Here is a 14,973-nt window from a genome sequence, read left to right as displayed (position 1 = left end):
CACCTACTTTGAATGGTTTGATGATGCTTATGACCCTTGCAAAGCCAAGTTGTTGTTGCTTCCATCAGAGAAAAGCTGTCATGCTTGTGGAGAAGATAACCACTCTTATAAAAATTGTCCATTGTACAATCGGTTGTGCTTCTCTTCAACCTGGAATTACAAACTCAACCTGAAAATATGCAACAATCAACACACACATAGCTTACCTTGTATGTGAACAATGTGTTTTACATGGGCTTCAGATGTTATCTTCATTGCCGCAAAAGAAAAAGTTAGAGTTTCTACAAATCAAATGGATGGTCTAGTTACAAATATAGAGATATGCCTTCATACTTAATAACATTTCATTTTATGTGTAAGACCTGATTTTATTTTATTTGTCTCGGATTTCCTTTCTATGGCTTATAATACTGCTGGTATATATGATATGTTGTTTGTTTCTCTTGAGATGAACCACCCCCCTTTTTTTAACTTCGTCATTGAAATTATATCTTATTTCATTGCCGGTCTCAATCCCGAATAAAGGAGGAGAGAAAAGGGGATTTATTGAGTTGGTCCTAATTCTGCACTTGGCGAGAAAAACAGGTAACACATTCCTATAAACTCTGTAACTTTGAGCATTTGCAGCTTCTTCATGACTGGTGTTTGCTACACCAAAACTTTCATAGATATACACCTCCACTTGTTTCATTCATTTAGATTTCAAGATATAGAATCTGGTACTGTGTGTGTTGATTAAAATGTGATTGCAGGCCTTGTATAATTCAGAGAATTCCTTGTATGTTTCAGGCAGAATGGCGCATTTGATGTCCTTTTTTTTAAGGCTCAGTTGATTTTTTTTTGTCAATATAGATATACTTGTACAATATGATCACACATGTAAATCTGTAAGGGTGGTTGGAATCTTAGTCTTAGGCCGAAGAGGTTCAAGTTCGATTCACCGCAGCGTTTTTTTTTTCAAAGCCAATTTTTTTCATTTTACAACCTTTGTAAAGGTTGTCAATATTGATCAGAAAAAAAGCACAAACATACCAATATTGATAAGATGGAATGATGGTTGATGACTTGTGTTAACATACAGTAGGCTTGGGTTCGAATCTCTCAAAGAACATTTTTAAAAATCAAACTTTTTTTAATCTTCAACGACCCTTATGGGTGTTGTTATAAACTTATTCACTACCTTTAAGATGTGAGCTGTAAAATCTAAAGGCGGTCACTTCTCTTTGCAACCCTTTTTATACAAAGAATTGTGCTTTTAATTCTCGTCACTGCTCTTTGGACCTCTTAGGTCCTAAGAGTTGGACGGTTTTTACTTTGATAACTGTTTCATTAGAAGGTAGATGGTTGCGATGCAAGTGATCCAAAGTTGTAGTCACTCTATTGTATTCAGATGTTGCGGTGTATTTCCCTAACGATACTTGATTGCCTCCTTTTGTTGCTGCTTGATCCATAATTTCTCGCCAATGAGTGCCGGTGATAGCGAAAATTGTCGGGTAGTCCTCCCTTGGATATTTTCTTGCGTCTGTTTGAGGAGGTTGGAACATTCGATACAAATGCTAAATGCAGTTAAGATGCAACTAGACTAATACAACTATTACACTTAATATAAGAGGTACAAACAAGGATTGTACTATTAACTGAAATGGAAGATTGACGTGACAGTAACCTAAACTATGTGCTTTATACGATAGCACTTACAACACCAAAGAAACAAATAATAACAGTAAGAAAAATGTGCTTTATAAGATAGCACTTACAAAAATCTAAGAAACAACTAAATCTAATCTTATCTTTGAGGATTGAAACTGGTACTGCCCAGATCTAATTAGATCTGAGCAGTTTAGGTTGCCGAAAAAAAAATTCACGTCGCCGGAAATCGCCTGTCTAGAGAGGAGAGAGAGTGCCAAATCTTAACACCCCGATGCCCGCTTAAAAGGATCTTGTTCACTATAAAGATATAGTTGTTTGACGACGTGTCAGCTCGCAAATAATAAATTCCTTACTTATTTTACACTAATAAGTAGCACAATAATAAGCAAGTTCGTCCCAAGGGAGAGTTGAGCTAAAGTTATCAATTCAATTTCTAAATAAGAATAATGCAAGACAATGAACAAAAATAAATGCAAATATGAGGATGCGAATGACCAATGACTCTTTGTCGGTCACAAAACGTGAATCTTATTGACATAGCTAGTTTCTACAAAGCATCTTGTTACTAACAACCATAGAATAATTAGTACGCTCAACTGTTCTGTTATTATCTCATAAGTTCACCGGACACGGAAGCACTCGACCACCAGATTCTACTTATCAAGTTTCCTAGAAGTGCGCTCTATAAGTATGACTTAAACAAGTGCTTTAAGTTTTGAGATAAGGTTGCTCATAGTGATGAATTCAAAAGCTTCAATCGCCTAATAGTGTCATTTAATACATACAATACTTAAAAAAATCCCATTGTCTATACTCATATAATGCTACTTGTATTTAGGTCTTCTAGACAATTACGGGTCGAATAATTCCCAAATTAGCACTAGAACTATCAATCAACCATTCAATTTACAACTTAAACAATTCAAGAATAATTTTCATATAGTAAAGAATGAAAAATAACAATATAGTTGCATGAAGACATGATGTTTAAAAACAATTCGAATTCATGTCCGAATGTCGAAATTGTCCCTAATCAAGATGCTTAGCTACTGGAGTTCATGACAGATAAAGAAAAAAATTTCAAAACCAGACTATGCAAACCAAAACAAACGGAAGGTGGTATTGTGGTGTGATGATGTGAGCAGATGACAATCACTATGGAGATGGGTGGTACTGTAATATTGTTGTACTGATGCTGCAGTCGATGGTTTCGAACTCAGGCATGCACAATGCTCTGGTGATGGTTGTATTGATGTTATGTCCGTCTGATGAACTGCGAGCCGTCTTGATGCAAAAGATGATGTTGTTCCAGTGGAATGCAGGTGATGTATTGGTGGTACTGGTGATGATATGTAAATGGTTATGAAGGTGGATGGAAGACTAATTGTGGTTGTTCAGCGAGCTGAAGGGGGTGATTATGCATATGATGGTATGCAGGTGGTATGGAAACTGGGGATGATAGAGATACAAGTATGTATGAGATGCATATGGATGGTATATGAAAGTGGTGATGGTTGTAGAGGAGCAGAGAGCTCCTCTATGTTGGTGATGCAAAACAGGCGTGAGAGGGGGTATGCGATATCCCTTCTCGCAGTCGAGCGGTCTTCTTTTATAGCTCTATTTCTTCCTGCAAAATAGAATCGGATGCACACTTATAAGACACAATCAATCCAAAACTACTTATCAACAATAATCAATGGCACAAACAACAGAACTTGGAACTGAATTCTCGGCTAATCTGAACTCCAAATCTTCCCTGACTTATCAGCCACTCCGTGTTTATCTCAACTTCTAAATTAATTCCTAGCCATTTCCAACAACTCTTGTACTCATCCCTAAGACTCATAGTCGTCCATGGAATGGTGCAATCGACTACAGCTGCAACTGGTCACCTTCTTGGTGCCAAAACTTGACCCAATCGAGAGTCAACTCTCCTTTAACCTTAGGTTTTTCATGAAACGATGTAGGTTAACTACTTAAAGACTTCATTGGGATTGTGAAGCCAGACCCAACTATTTTCTCTGTAGTTGTGTGATCTGATCTTGCTTTTTCTATCGTGATTGAGTGCAATCTTAAGATTGACTTTAGATTTATATCTCTGATATGCAAGGTAGAAAAGTAGTCGCAAACACCTTCGTCTCATCGTTTGTGATTCCATAATATTTTTTTGTTAATTGATTAAGATTATTGTGAGGTGATTGATATTTCTAGGTTGTTCTTCGGGAATATAAGTCTGGTATATCAATTGGTTCATGTTCACCTTGATTTATCAAAAGACGGAACAAAAACTCGTAGGTATATCTGTGGGAAACATATTTATCTATTCAACAGAATTTTATGTGTGATACAGATTTGTTTATCAAGTGTTCGACTTTGGGTCTTAGTAACTCTTAGTTGTGGGTGAGAATATCTAAGGGAATCAAGTGCGTAATATCCTACTGGGATCAGAGACGTAAGGAGCACGACTGTACCTTGAATCAGTGTGAGATTGATTAGGGTTTAACTGCATTCCAGACCGAAGTTAGTTTCTAGTAGGCTAGTGTCTGTATAGGCTTAGTACAATGTGGTGTTCAAATCTGGACTAGGTCCCGGGGTTTTTCTGCATTTGCGGTTTCCTCTTTAACAAAATTCTGGTGTCTGTATTATTTCTTTTTCGTATTATATTTTGTTATGTGATTGAAATATCATAGGTTGTGCGTTGAATCGATGAATTGGTAAATACAACCTTTGGTTGTTGATTGAAATTGATTGATCCTTGAACATTGGTCTTTGGTACCGTTCAAGTTATCTCTCTTATATTCAATCGGGCTCGCAAAATATTATTTGTTTGATTGCGAATTAAAATGAGAGATTGAGATATAACTCCTTGATATATTTTTCTTAAGATTGAGTCTGACTGTCTAGTTGATTCTCTTGAAAGTATATTGGAGTTAGTCCATACAGATTGCTAAGCGAAATATTGGATGCGGTTGTTAGACCCCCGCTTTTTCTCCATCTAACGGTGGAGGTTAATTAATTGCATAATTTCTAAGCAGACTTAGCTTGAATCTTAAATCAGGATTTCATCTAACGGTTAATATTGAATGCTTTGTTACTAAGCTATCTTAGCTTTGATTGTAAGCAACCTTGATTTGAAAGGCTATATAATGGAGAACTCTAGCAACTGAAAAACCCAATCCCAGCATTTTTATGTGTCTTAGTTGCAAACTAGAATCGATTCTCCTTTAACCTAGGTTTTTGAAAAACTATATTAGGTTAACGACTTGAAGACTTCATTTGGTATTCATGAAGCCAGATCTAACTATTTTCTCTATAGTTGCATATTCTGATCTTACTTGTTCTACCGTATTGAGTTTTATATTCTCTAAGATTTACTCGAGATTTATCTCCGATAGGTAAGATATAAAAAGTAATCACAACAGTTCTTCATCTCAGACTCTTTTAATTCCGCAATAACTGTTTCTGTTAATCTGTTGGGTTATTGTGAGGTGATTGATATTTCTAGGATGCTCTCTGGGAGTATAAGACCAGATTATCAATTGGTTCATGTTCACCTTGATTTATATCTAAAGATGGAACAATAACCAAATAAGGAATAGACTTATCAATGGGAGACAAATTTCTTTATAAGTCTTTGACTTCCGGGTGTAGCAACTCTGAGTTGTGGGTGAGATCAACTAAGGGAATCAAGTGAGCAGAATCCGGCGTGGTTTTAGAGGCATAAAGAGCGCGACTGTACTTTAATCGGTGTGAGACTTGGTTAGGGCTCAACTACATTCCGTCTGAAGTTAACTTGTAGTAGGCTAATGTCTATAGAGGCTTAATACAGTTTGGTATTGAAAGCTGGACAAGGTCCCGGGGTTTTTATGCATTTGCGGTTTTGTTAACAAAATTTCTGGTGTCTGTGTTATTTCTTTTCCGCGTTGTATTTGTTTATTTAATTGAAACATATCACAGGTTGTGCGTTGTTTAATCAGTTGATAAATCCGACCTTGTTTGTTGGATATAACTTGATTGACACTTGGACGTTGGTCTTTGGTACCGTCCAAGTTTTTTTCATATCAATCGGGCTCACGGATTTGTATCTGTTTGATTTGCTGATTGTACGTATTGAGAAATAGAGATAAAGCTCTTTGATATATTTCTTGATTGAGTCTCACATTTTAAGCCGGTGCTCTCGGAATTATATTGGAGTTTAGTCCATTCAGATTGTCGGACAAATTATTGGGTGTGGTTGTTATACCCCCGCTTTTTCAATTTCATCTATGAGAAACTCGAAGAAAACATTATTGAAATACCATAAGTTCGTACAACACAACAGTTGGCAGATACTCTGACCAAATCCGTATCCGTATATTTAATGGTTCACTAGTCAATTTGGGCATCTGTGATATGTATGCACCATCTTGAGGGAGAGTCATGGAAAATTCTGCGTAAATAGTGATAGTTGTTACTTGTTGACTCATCAGTGGTTATAATAGTTCTAGTAGTTGTAATAGTGCTTGTAGGGTGGCGTTATTTTTTTTTTTCTGACAACACATTATTGAAGAAGACGTGTTATTTGTATATTTATTTTGACAACACGATATATCTTTACACCTCATCGGTGAGAATGAAATATACAACAACAATTTAGCTCGAACCTTAAGTTTGAGTGTTATCTAAGCTACTAGGCTATGACTACAAGGTCTGCAATAAGAAAGGTGCTGAAAATAGAGATGCAGATGCCTTGGCCAGAATGCCTTATACCTCCGCTCATGTCAAATGATTTCTTCTGTCCAACTTGCATGACCAGTTAGCTCTTGGGCTCATTCCAAACGGACAGTCATGAACCAGTGGTGGTTAGCCCTGATCATGTAGAGGTGGCCTTTATCCTTAATTAGTTGAGTACCTGGGAGGGGGCCTTCATCTTTTAGTTAGATGAGTTCATAGCGTTAGTCACGAGTTGTACGTGAATACTGAGTAGGTAGTCTGAGTATTTAGTACTCTCACCTTCTTCTCTTCTTTTCCGAAACTCTTCCTCTTAATTCCTCCTTTTATCCTCAAGTCTCTGTTACTTGAGTAAGTCTCGACGCTTTCTATGTGTAGATCTGAATGATTCCTTTAATGGGTTGTGGTTAATTACTGTTTCTATCGTTTTATTTCTGTTTTGTACTAAGGTTTATTTGTTGTCGCATACAAAGGGTTCGTTAATTTGCCTGATAGAGCTTCTGTTGTTATTGTGAGATTTAGACATGGCATCCAAAGTTGTCCGTGAGATCATAACTTCTGCCTCAACTACGGTAAAGCTAGACACAGCTTTTTAACTTTTGTGCATGTTTTGATTTTGATTTTGATTCTGGTTTTGATTTTCATTTTCATTTGGCACAGCCCAGTAACCTTCAGTTGGCATATTGCTTAAGAGCTCAAACTAATGCACTTCTAAAAAGCATTGTTAGATCAGAAAGAAGGCAGCATATCGCCACTAGCTTGGGGAGCAGTTAGTGGTGCAGTGGCGGCAATATGTTTTGTTCCCCCACTCCTAGATACGGTAAGTAGCATGCAGCTTAAATGCATACACCAGTTTCGTTAGAAAATAGTTAAAAAAAATACTCGTAAAAAAAAACTTGTATGTTGGCAATTTGCAGCTGTTATATTTTAGTAGTTCTAGAAATGAGAACAAAATCTTGTTGAGTATAACAAAACTATTTCTGCTAAAAGAATTTTGAACTAGAACCTTTCATCTACAAAATTTGATGTAGGTTGTTAAGAGGGGTCCATTGATCAAACCCATGGCCCGTGTTCTAGATTGCAGTTTCAGTCTTATGTTATGCTTAAATAGGGTAGAGCTGCATTTGCAGTTTCATAGTTTTATGTTTAACTAGTGTAATACTGCATGCAACTTGCTAGTGGGTGATCATAATGAATGAATAATGGATGATTTGCAGCATCTTGAAAGGATCAGCAATCAAGAGATCGTGCGAAAGAGCTCTCAGTGACCCGTATCTTTACATGGTATGGCATTTAGAAACTCTACTCACTTATTTATGACTTGGATGTTAGTTTTTTTATTTTATTTTGATAAGATAGGGATAAGCAAAGGAGAAAATGTTGCATATAGTTCATAACTGGGTCTGGGTACAGCTGAGAGGCATATACCTATCATAGTTTTATAATACCAACATGGATACTACTACCAAGCAAATTCGCTTCCAAACCTAAAAGAGTCAAATTAACAAGGTTCTCAATCCCTGTTGGGATTCTACCACGAATAACGTTCACACCTTGTTAATATTTCAAGTTGAGTCCACAAGTTGGCCACTGATCCTAGTAAGTGCCTCCTGGATGATTGTAATCTAGACCAAAACTTTCCGAAAAATTGCCGTTTTCCAAACCTTCCTCTACACCTAAGACTTCAGATAAGCGCGGTTAACCACAGATGAGGATGTCCAAGTTACTTGGGTTCCCCAGATCCAAGTTGATTGTCTTTAACCTTAACGTAATTAGGATCTCGAGTCTCCCTCAGCCTATTGGAACTACACTTATGAGACGGGTGTCTGGAAAATCAACTATTTGGATATTTGATAAAGTTTTCCAGAATGGGCCCCATCCCGTGAAGTTATTTAAACTCCAGCAGAAGTTACTAGGCTGGAAAGTGTGATGTCAAGACGAAGTAGGCCTTGAACTTGGTTCTTAGAAATGGAGAGGTAGGAGATAGAAGAGATGTCGTATATGGAGGAAGGAGTCAAACCAGACAGTTTATTACCATATGTTTGAAGGATTTCTGACCTCAGTAGTTGACCAAATTCTTCTGGTATTCCCCCTTGAGGATTATTCAATGTGAGAGAAAGACTGTAGAATTGACAGGTTGCCTACCCAGGGTGGTATTTTTTTCAGTGAGATAGTTGCTTCCAAGACGAAGATAGGACAGCTTTTTGAGAGAGCTGAGTTGGTCTGGTATACTCCCAACTTTTTTGTTATAACTTAGACGCAGGACTCTGAGGTCTGAATAGTGGGTCAGATTAGTGGGAATTTGGCTTGTAACAAGTTGTAAGTCTGATATATATATATATTTCAGACGAACAGTAAACCGAGTTCTTGAGAGATTCTGTATGGAAGTATTTTATCACCTGATTGATTCCAGTTAGGAATGTGAGGTTCCCAATACCAGGTATTATGGATCCAACTAGTTTCCGACTCGTTAAGTTCAAGACAACCACCCTGTGGTTTGAGGCGCTGCATGAAACTCTAATCCGTTCGTAGAAATTGATAGAATTGTTGCAGGAGTTCATGGCCAAAATGGACCTTGTGTTATCCGATCCTTGAATGCATCCAATGTGAGTCTTTGTTGCTCTTTTATGTCAATGATGGCCTTTCGGAGTTTAGAATCACGCGGAGGAGTATAATGGCTTGAATGTACAATGACCGAAACATGTTGAACTGTTAGGGAGGTCCTTCCATTGAACTGATCGACTACAATTACATGTTACTGCTTAATGTTCAATGAAACTCCATTTTTTTATGAGGTTGCTCAGCTGGATTCCATGATAATATTCTGATGTCCAAGACAGGGTCCCCAATCCATCATCCCCATCATCTCCACCTCATCTTTAGTCTGAGCAGTTGTTGTTTTTGTCTTGACTTCCCTGCAAACCCAGATAGTTCATGGGAATGATGGCCATAATGCCTACATTAGTCTCCTGATACCATTTTACAGCCACATTAAGTTCGATGTTATCATTTGGCGGAAACTGCCAGAACTTAAGCCGGTCTCCCGAACATGCTGTGTAGGGCTCTAGCTTTTAGCATGTTATAGCCAATAAGCTTTAGCTAAATTATGGGTGTTTCCCGGACTAGGTTGAGTTCCTCTGAAGATCTTCTCGCATCTAGCTTTCCATATGATATGTGCCATAGAATAGAGTCACAAAAAGCATTCTATTCTCCTTCATCTTTAGACCAGCCCGCTGGATTAGTCTTCCAGTCAAGAATCCAATCTTTAACATGAGGGATAATCAGACCCGAGGGAAGAATCCAATCTTCAGTTTGGAGTGCATATTCTCAACCTTTCAGTTATGTGTCCTGTAATTTATTACCGTGCAAGAATATTCTATTTATGTTATGATCATGCCTGCGTTGGTGCATATTCTACATGTTTTAGTTCAATTGTTGATAATCTACATGTCTTAATTCAAATAATGATCATCAGCCTTGGCTATACTTACTTTTGTGCAGGTAAAAAAGAGGTGGTGACATTGAGAAGGGAGCATTCATCTGTAATTAGCTAGCTGGACTCGCGTTAGTCAATTTTGGAGTCTTCCTGCTCTCTAACTATTTTATCTTTTGTGCTCTTTAGTTAATTACAGACGGTCAAGCTCTAGACTAATTACAGTTATATCATACTTTATACTTACCATATCTTCTCTGATCTTCACTATGTGGTACAGCATAACAATCATGTTTCTGTCTTTAAATTCTAAATTCTGGTAATTCCTGAGTTTCTACTATGATAGTTTTCCGTTTTAGTTCACTAAATTTTTGATGTGGGTCAATGTATTTTTGATGTGGGATCGTTGGACCAATTTGGGTTGGGTGTGGTCGACTGGTGTGGGGAGTGCCGTTGTGCAAATTCAGGTGAATTTTGAAACTCGGATCCAGCTGGAACTGCCTCTTGGTTCTTTCAAAATTTATACAAACTTGGTGACTTGTTTGCTGCTTCAGTTGTTCGAATTAGTCGTATTATTACGGGTGAAACATCGTCTTTGTGACCACATCGTAGTAACTATGGATTTGTATCTTGTTACTGTGATGGACCTTGATGCCTGGTCAATGTATCTGCAATGGACTTGGCAATGAAACCGATTTCCTTCCTACATTTTTTTTTCCTGTTTCTGAAGAATGTGATGGCCCTGTTGTCAATATAAAGTGATTCTCCAATGACAATATGTACATTCAGTTAGAGTGCCAAATCCTATACAGAAAACTCAAAACTCAACTCAATTTGCGTTTCCCCGTAAAGAAATCCCGCGGTTGCCCATCGTTCGATTTTAGGCTCCTTTTCTTATTGCTTGGATTGTTCTATCCTCAAATCCACTCTTGCACTTTTTCCATTTGGCTTTATGAATGTAACCTTCGAAGCAAATCAATGTAGTACATATGTCAGATTCCGTTGGACCTGTAGCTCCTATACGACCTTACTATATTTTGCAAATGACCCCTCAGAAAAATAAAATTTATAATTTAGTCCACCTGGTTCATTGGGTTAGTCCACCAAGTTAAAGTAATTTAGTCCACCACTTAAAGCCCAAATGTCTCCATTTCCAAAATTCAGTTAGTTTACAGAGTGAGGAGAATAGAGAGAAAAGGAGAGCCGAGAGAAACAGTTTTAAGGGGGTGGCGAATACAAGTGTTAATCACATCAACGATTTCTTTAGGTAAGGGATTTTTCGCTATTGTTTCATCCTGTTACTTCAAATTTTGAAAAAATTGCTTTCCTAATATTGACACAGTGATATTGCTTTCCATTGATTATTGAAATTGTCTGTAACTAGTTAGCATCTAGGGTTTGAGTTTTATAAAAAAAATTGAAATTGTCAAGTTTTGCTCTGATTTCTGCTGCACTCGCTGTTTTTGGGTCTGCAGTCAAAGAAGGTTATGAGTTGGGAACATGCACCTGCAGTGTATTACACTCTTTCTGCATTGGTTGACAGTGCAGTTCATACCTCTGCAGTCTTTGTTTTTGTTTTGCAGTTACAACCTTGTCTGTTGAGACCTGGGTTTGCTCTTACTGTAACTTTGTATATGGCTCGGCTTTCTTTTTAATATAACATTTCACCAGGGTGATCCTTGGTTACTTTTTACAACCAACAACTGAAATTAGTGGTAGTTTAGTCAGGCATCAGCGAAAAGTAGACAACATGTGGTAACAACAAAAGGTTTAGATTAACTTTATTTATGTTGGTTCTAACAAGAGATGAAATAGACAGGAGGAAGGGGTTCATTAATGGCAGAGTTAAGTTCTTGATAGAGAAAACCAGGAAATAGAGAAAAAGGATGAAATGTTGATTAGCGAGAAAGTTGATAGCCTTTTTGCACTGTAAATTGAAATATGCTAAACTTTTGAGTAATCATTCAGTTTGAAACAACTTTAGATTTTAGAACTTCAACGCCGCTTCTACATAAAACAGGCTAATGGGTCTAGCTCACTTTATACAACAATGAATGTAGCACCCTATGACTGTTTTTCCTAGACATTTTTTCTTCACTGTATGTTAGTAGCTGAGTAAAAGCTGCTTACTGTCACTGTCGACAGTACATGATATTGTAAATGGCATATAATTCCGGTGCCACTAAGTTTATGTCCTTAATTGATAAGTCTCGGAAAGTAGAGGCTTTTAAAGCCAAGTTTCAAGAGTTTTAAACTTTGTTAATCTATTTTGCACTGTTCTGTGAAGTGTTAATGCAATCTATTTGTAGATTAGTATGAAAAACCTGTATTAAAACTCTTGGTCTGGATCTCTATTTGCAGTCTGCATTTGATGCAAGTTATGCCTTTTTTTTTTTGACAAAAGGGCACTGAAATCTTTTGATTTTGGAACCTTTAGCCAAGCCAACATGAAGGTGCCTCAGATGGCTATAAAGTGGATCGAGTTGGATATATACGCAGATGGATAATTAAAAATTTGTGGATTTGGCCAATTTTCCATAATATTGTTAGTTTATAGAAGAGCGATTAATGTTGATACTGGAACTGTGGAAATTGTAACTCTTATTTTTGTACTAATAGAGGGTAAAAATGATGTGTTTTCTGGGTTTTGAAACAGAACGGCACTTGCATCGCGCGTCCGTCTTTGCTAGTATTTTCTTGCGAAAAGTTGAGAGAATTGAATGGAGCGATCTTTAAACCTATTGGATGAAACCCTAGTTCACATTCCTTCTTCCAAAGGGAGAGTTATTCTGATAGAAGATCAAGTTGAGACTAGTGGAGCTTTTGTTCTTCATCACCTCATTAAGCGTTCTCTTTCCATTGAATCTTCTGAAATCGTTATCTTTGTTGCTCTTTCGAAGCCTTTCTCTCATTACGACCGCGTCTTAAGAAAACTGGTAAGCTCTTTTAATCTTTCTATATCTACATATCATATAGAAATCAAACAATTTCGCTGTCATTAATGGAATTTCACTATTGTGTTGTTTGATATCAGGGATGCAACTTGGTCGCACAGAGAGAAAATGGTAAATTCATATTCATCGACATGCTTAAGCTGGAGTGTCCAGGTAAAATCCATTTACTAGTTTATGTGACCATACACTTGGGTATGTATGTGTGTAACTGTTTCAGTTTCTATAGAAATGAGCCACATTGCGAATTTTTATACCCTTGGAATATCAATACCACTAATGTGTATGAAATTTGACTTTGATTTGTTTCATTGATAGATGGAGATGAAGGAAATGGTGTTGGAGGTGGATTGATCGATTTGTATCGAAAAATTCAGAAATTCGTGGAAGTTAATGCATCAACTTCACCTGAACTAAATAGATGCATAACCGTTATGATGGATGATTTATCTCTTTTAGAAGTGGCTGCTAAAGGGTCTTCAACTTATGTCTTAGATTTTCTGCATTACTGTCACACCTTAACTTCAGAAAATGTAAGTCTTTGTGACAATCCCCATTTTTTTTCTTGTTTATCAACTTCTTCGCTCCTGCTTTCTTTCCCATTAGTAACAATACTCTTCCACTCATGTCCCTTCAGGGTTGTTCTCTAGTTGTATTGAATCACAATGACATCTATTCAAGCAAGACAGGCCCGACGCTCATTCTACAGATGGAATACCTTGCGGACGTTGTGGTCCAGGCAGAGCCTTTGGTGACTGGTTTAGCTACTGATATCCATGGACAGGTATTATCATCAAAGGCCTAAAGACTCTAAACTATGTTTTCAAAACAGTTGCTTTTGCAGTTCTTTATTTTTTACATTGTTGGAGTGTAAGGGCCTGCATTACCAGAATTTTTCAACTATTTGATTTTATTCTGAATTTTGGATATCATCTCCTTTCCTACTACAGCTCACAGTTCTGAACAAGGGAGCTATCGACGAGCACGGGGGTGTAAGAAGCAAGTTGCACAATTTCCACTTTAAGGTTAAAGAAAATAGTGTTGAGTACTTTTACCCTGGGAGTCGGGTTTAAACTACATGTTAACAATGTATAACTGATTACATTATTAGGTTTTAGAGATGATCTGTTCTGTTTTTCAGTGCCGAAATTTTCTTTACATCGAGTAAGATGGTGAGTTGTCATTCAAAAGAAACTTTTTGATCATCTTGCTCGTGAAAATTTGCCGAGGAACAAGTAATATGGAGTGAATTCTAAATTATCATTTTTTGGCAGCACAAAGATGGTTTAAAATCCGAGCATCGGCATTATATGTTTGGAACTTTAGCATATGCGGTTGTTATCACTGCAGGTGTTTGTCAAAATGTATCGGCATGTTGTGGTGGTTAGACTGATGTTATAATGAGGATATTGCTACCGTAAAATCAATTAACTGATATTTAGATCTGTATGTTTTATTCATCTTCGAAACCTTCATTCTTATGAAACGTATATATTTTTGAATTATGGAGATCTAAATGTGTTCAAAGTTCTGTTGGTTGAACTCAAGAGGAGGATGTGTATCCTTCAGTATTTGATCCACCTCATCGTGTGCGTGCGATAGTCACCTCCGTTCAATCATTTTTTGCTTCTTTCGGCAGTCCAGCTAATATATGTATCTCTTGGCAACCAGATTACCCTGTCTGAAAACCTCTTTTGAATATTTTTTTTGGATAACAATACGTGTTACATGGTTTTGATGGTTGTTTTGCAAGTTTATTAATGTCTGGTGGTTCCGTGGATGCACCTAGAATTTAGCTTTTGGAATTTCTAGTTGATTAGACAATGGATTTGTCTGTTTCGAGTCGCCTACGATTCCTAACACCTTGGTCTTGAAGGATTCAATTCATGAAGGACGCGAAATTGTCAGAACGATGAACCTGCGGGGCAGTTGTGCTGTTGATCTTTCCCCATGCTGATACTTCGCAACCCAGGATGATAGACAATTTACACAGATTACTAGAACACACTGCACACATCAGCTGGGTTGCTTACATAATTTCGTTAAGTCCATGTGGCGGGACACATTCTGTGTTGGATAATCTGAAAACTGCCTGGTGTGGTACAACACTAAAGAAAGTCGTCTTAAAATTTGACGCTCGAGAGGAGCCTCTCATCTCATCTATGTGAACCTAATGTTGGGTTGAGAGAGAAGATAGGGAGGGCTAAGATATTCTTTTGTTTTATAGTT

The 14,973-nt window shown here is 37.3% G+C and overlaps 1 protein-coding gene and 1 long non-coding RNA gene across 3 annotated transcripts; both read left to right on the top strand.

The window, feature by feature from the left end:
• The first annotated feature begins 6,604 nt into the window (after positions 1–6,604).
• LOC113307735 lies at positions 6,605–10,496 on the top strand. Of its 2 annotated transcripts, none has more exons than XR_003339280.1 (5): positions 6,605–6,711; positions 6,883–6,932; positions 7,021–7,180; positions 7,578–7,644; positions 9,862–10,496. It is a non-coding gene; the product is annotated as an uncharacterized LOC113307735 (long non-coding RNA). The 2 variants fall into 2 exon arrangements; XR_003339281.1 differs by having other exon boundaries at positions 6,614–6,711; positions 6,810–6,932.
• Positions 10,497–10,938: 442 nt separating this feature from the next.
• On the top strand, positions 10,939–14,204 carry LOC113309122 (elongator complex protein 6-like). The gene is made up of 6 exons (XM_026557541.1): positions 10,939–11,060; positions 12,450–12,729; positions 12,828–12,900; positions 13,063–13,277; positions 13,382–13,528; positions 13,695–14,204. Exons 2-6 carry the CDS (start codon positions 12,514–12,516, stop codon positions 13,815–13,817), a joined length of 774 nt encoding a protein of 257 aa, XP_026413326.1. The 5' UTR covers positions 10,939–11,060; positions 12,450–12,513; the 3' UTR covers positions 13,818–14,204.
• Positions 14,205–14,973: the final 769 nt, after the last annotated feature.

The sequence above is a fragment of the Papaver somniferum genome, chromosome 9 (assembly GCF_003573695.1).
Source record: "Papaver somniferum cultivar HN1 chromosome 9, ASM357369v1, whole genome shotgun sequence".
NCBI lineage: Eukaryota > Viridiplantae > Streptophyta > Magnoliopsida > Ranunculales > Papaveraceae > Papaver > Papaver somniferum.
This window is presented reverse-complemented; position numbering and strand designations above follow the sequence as displayed.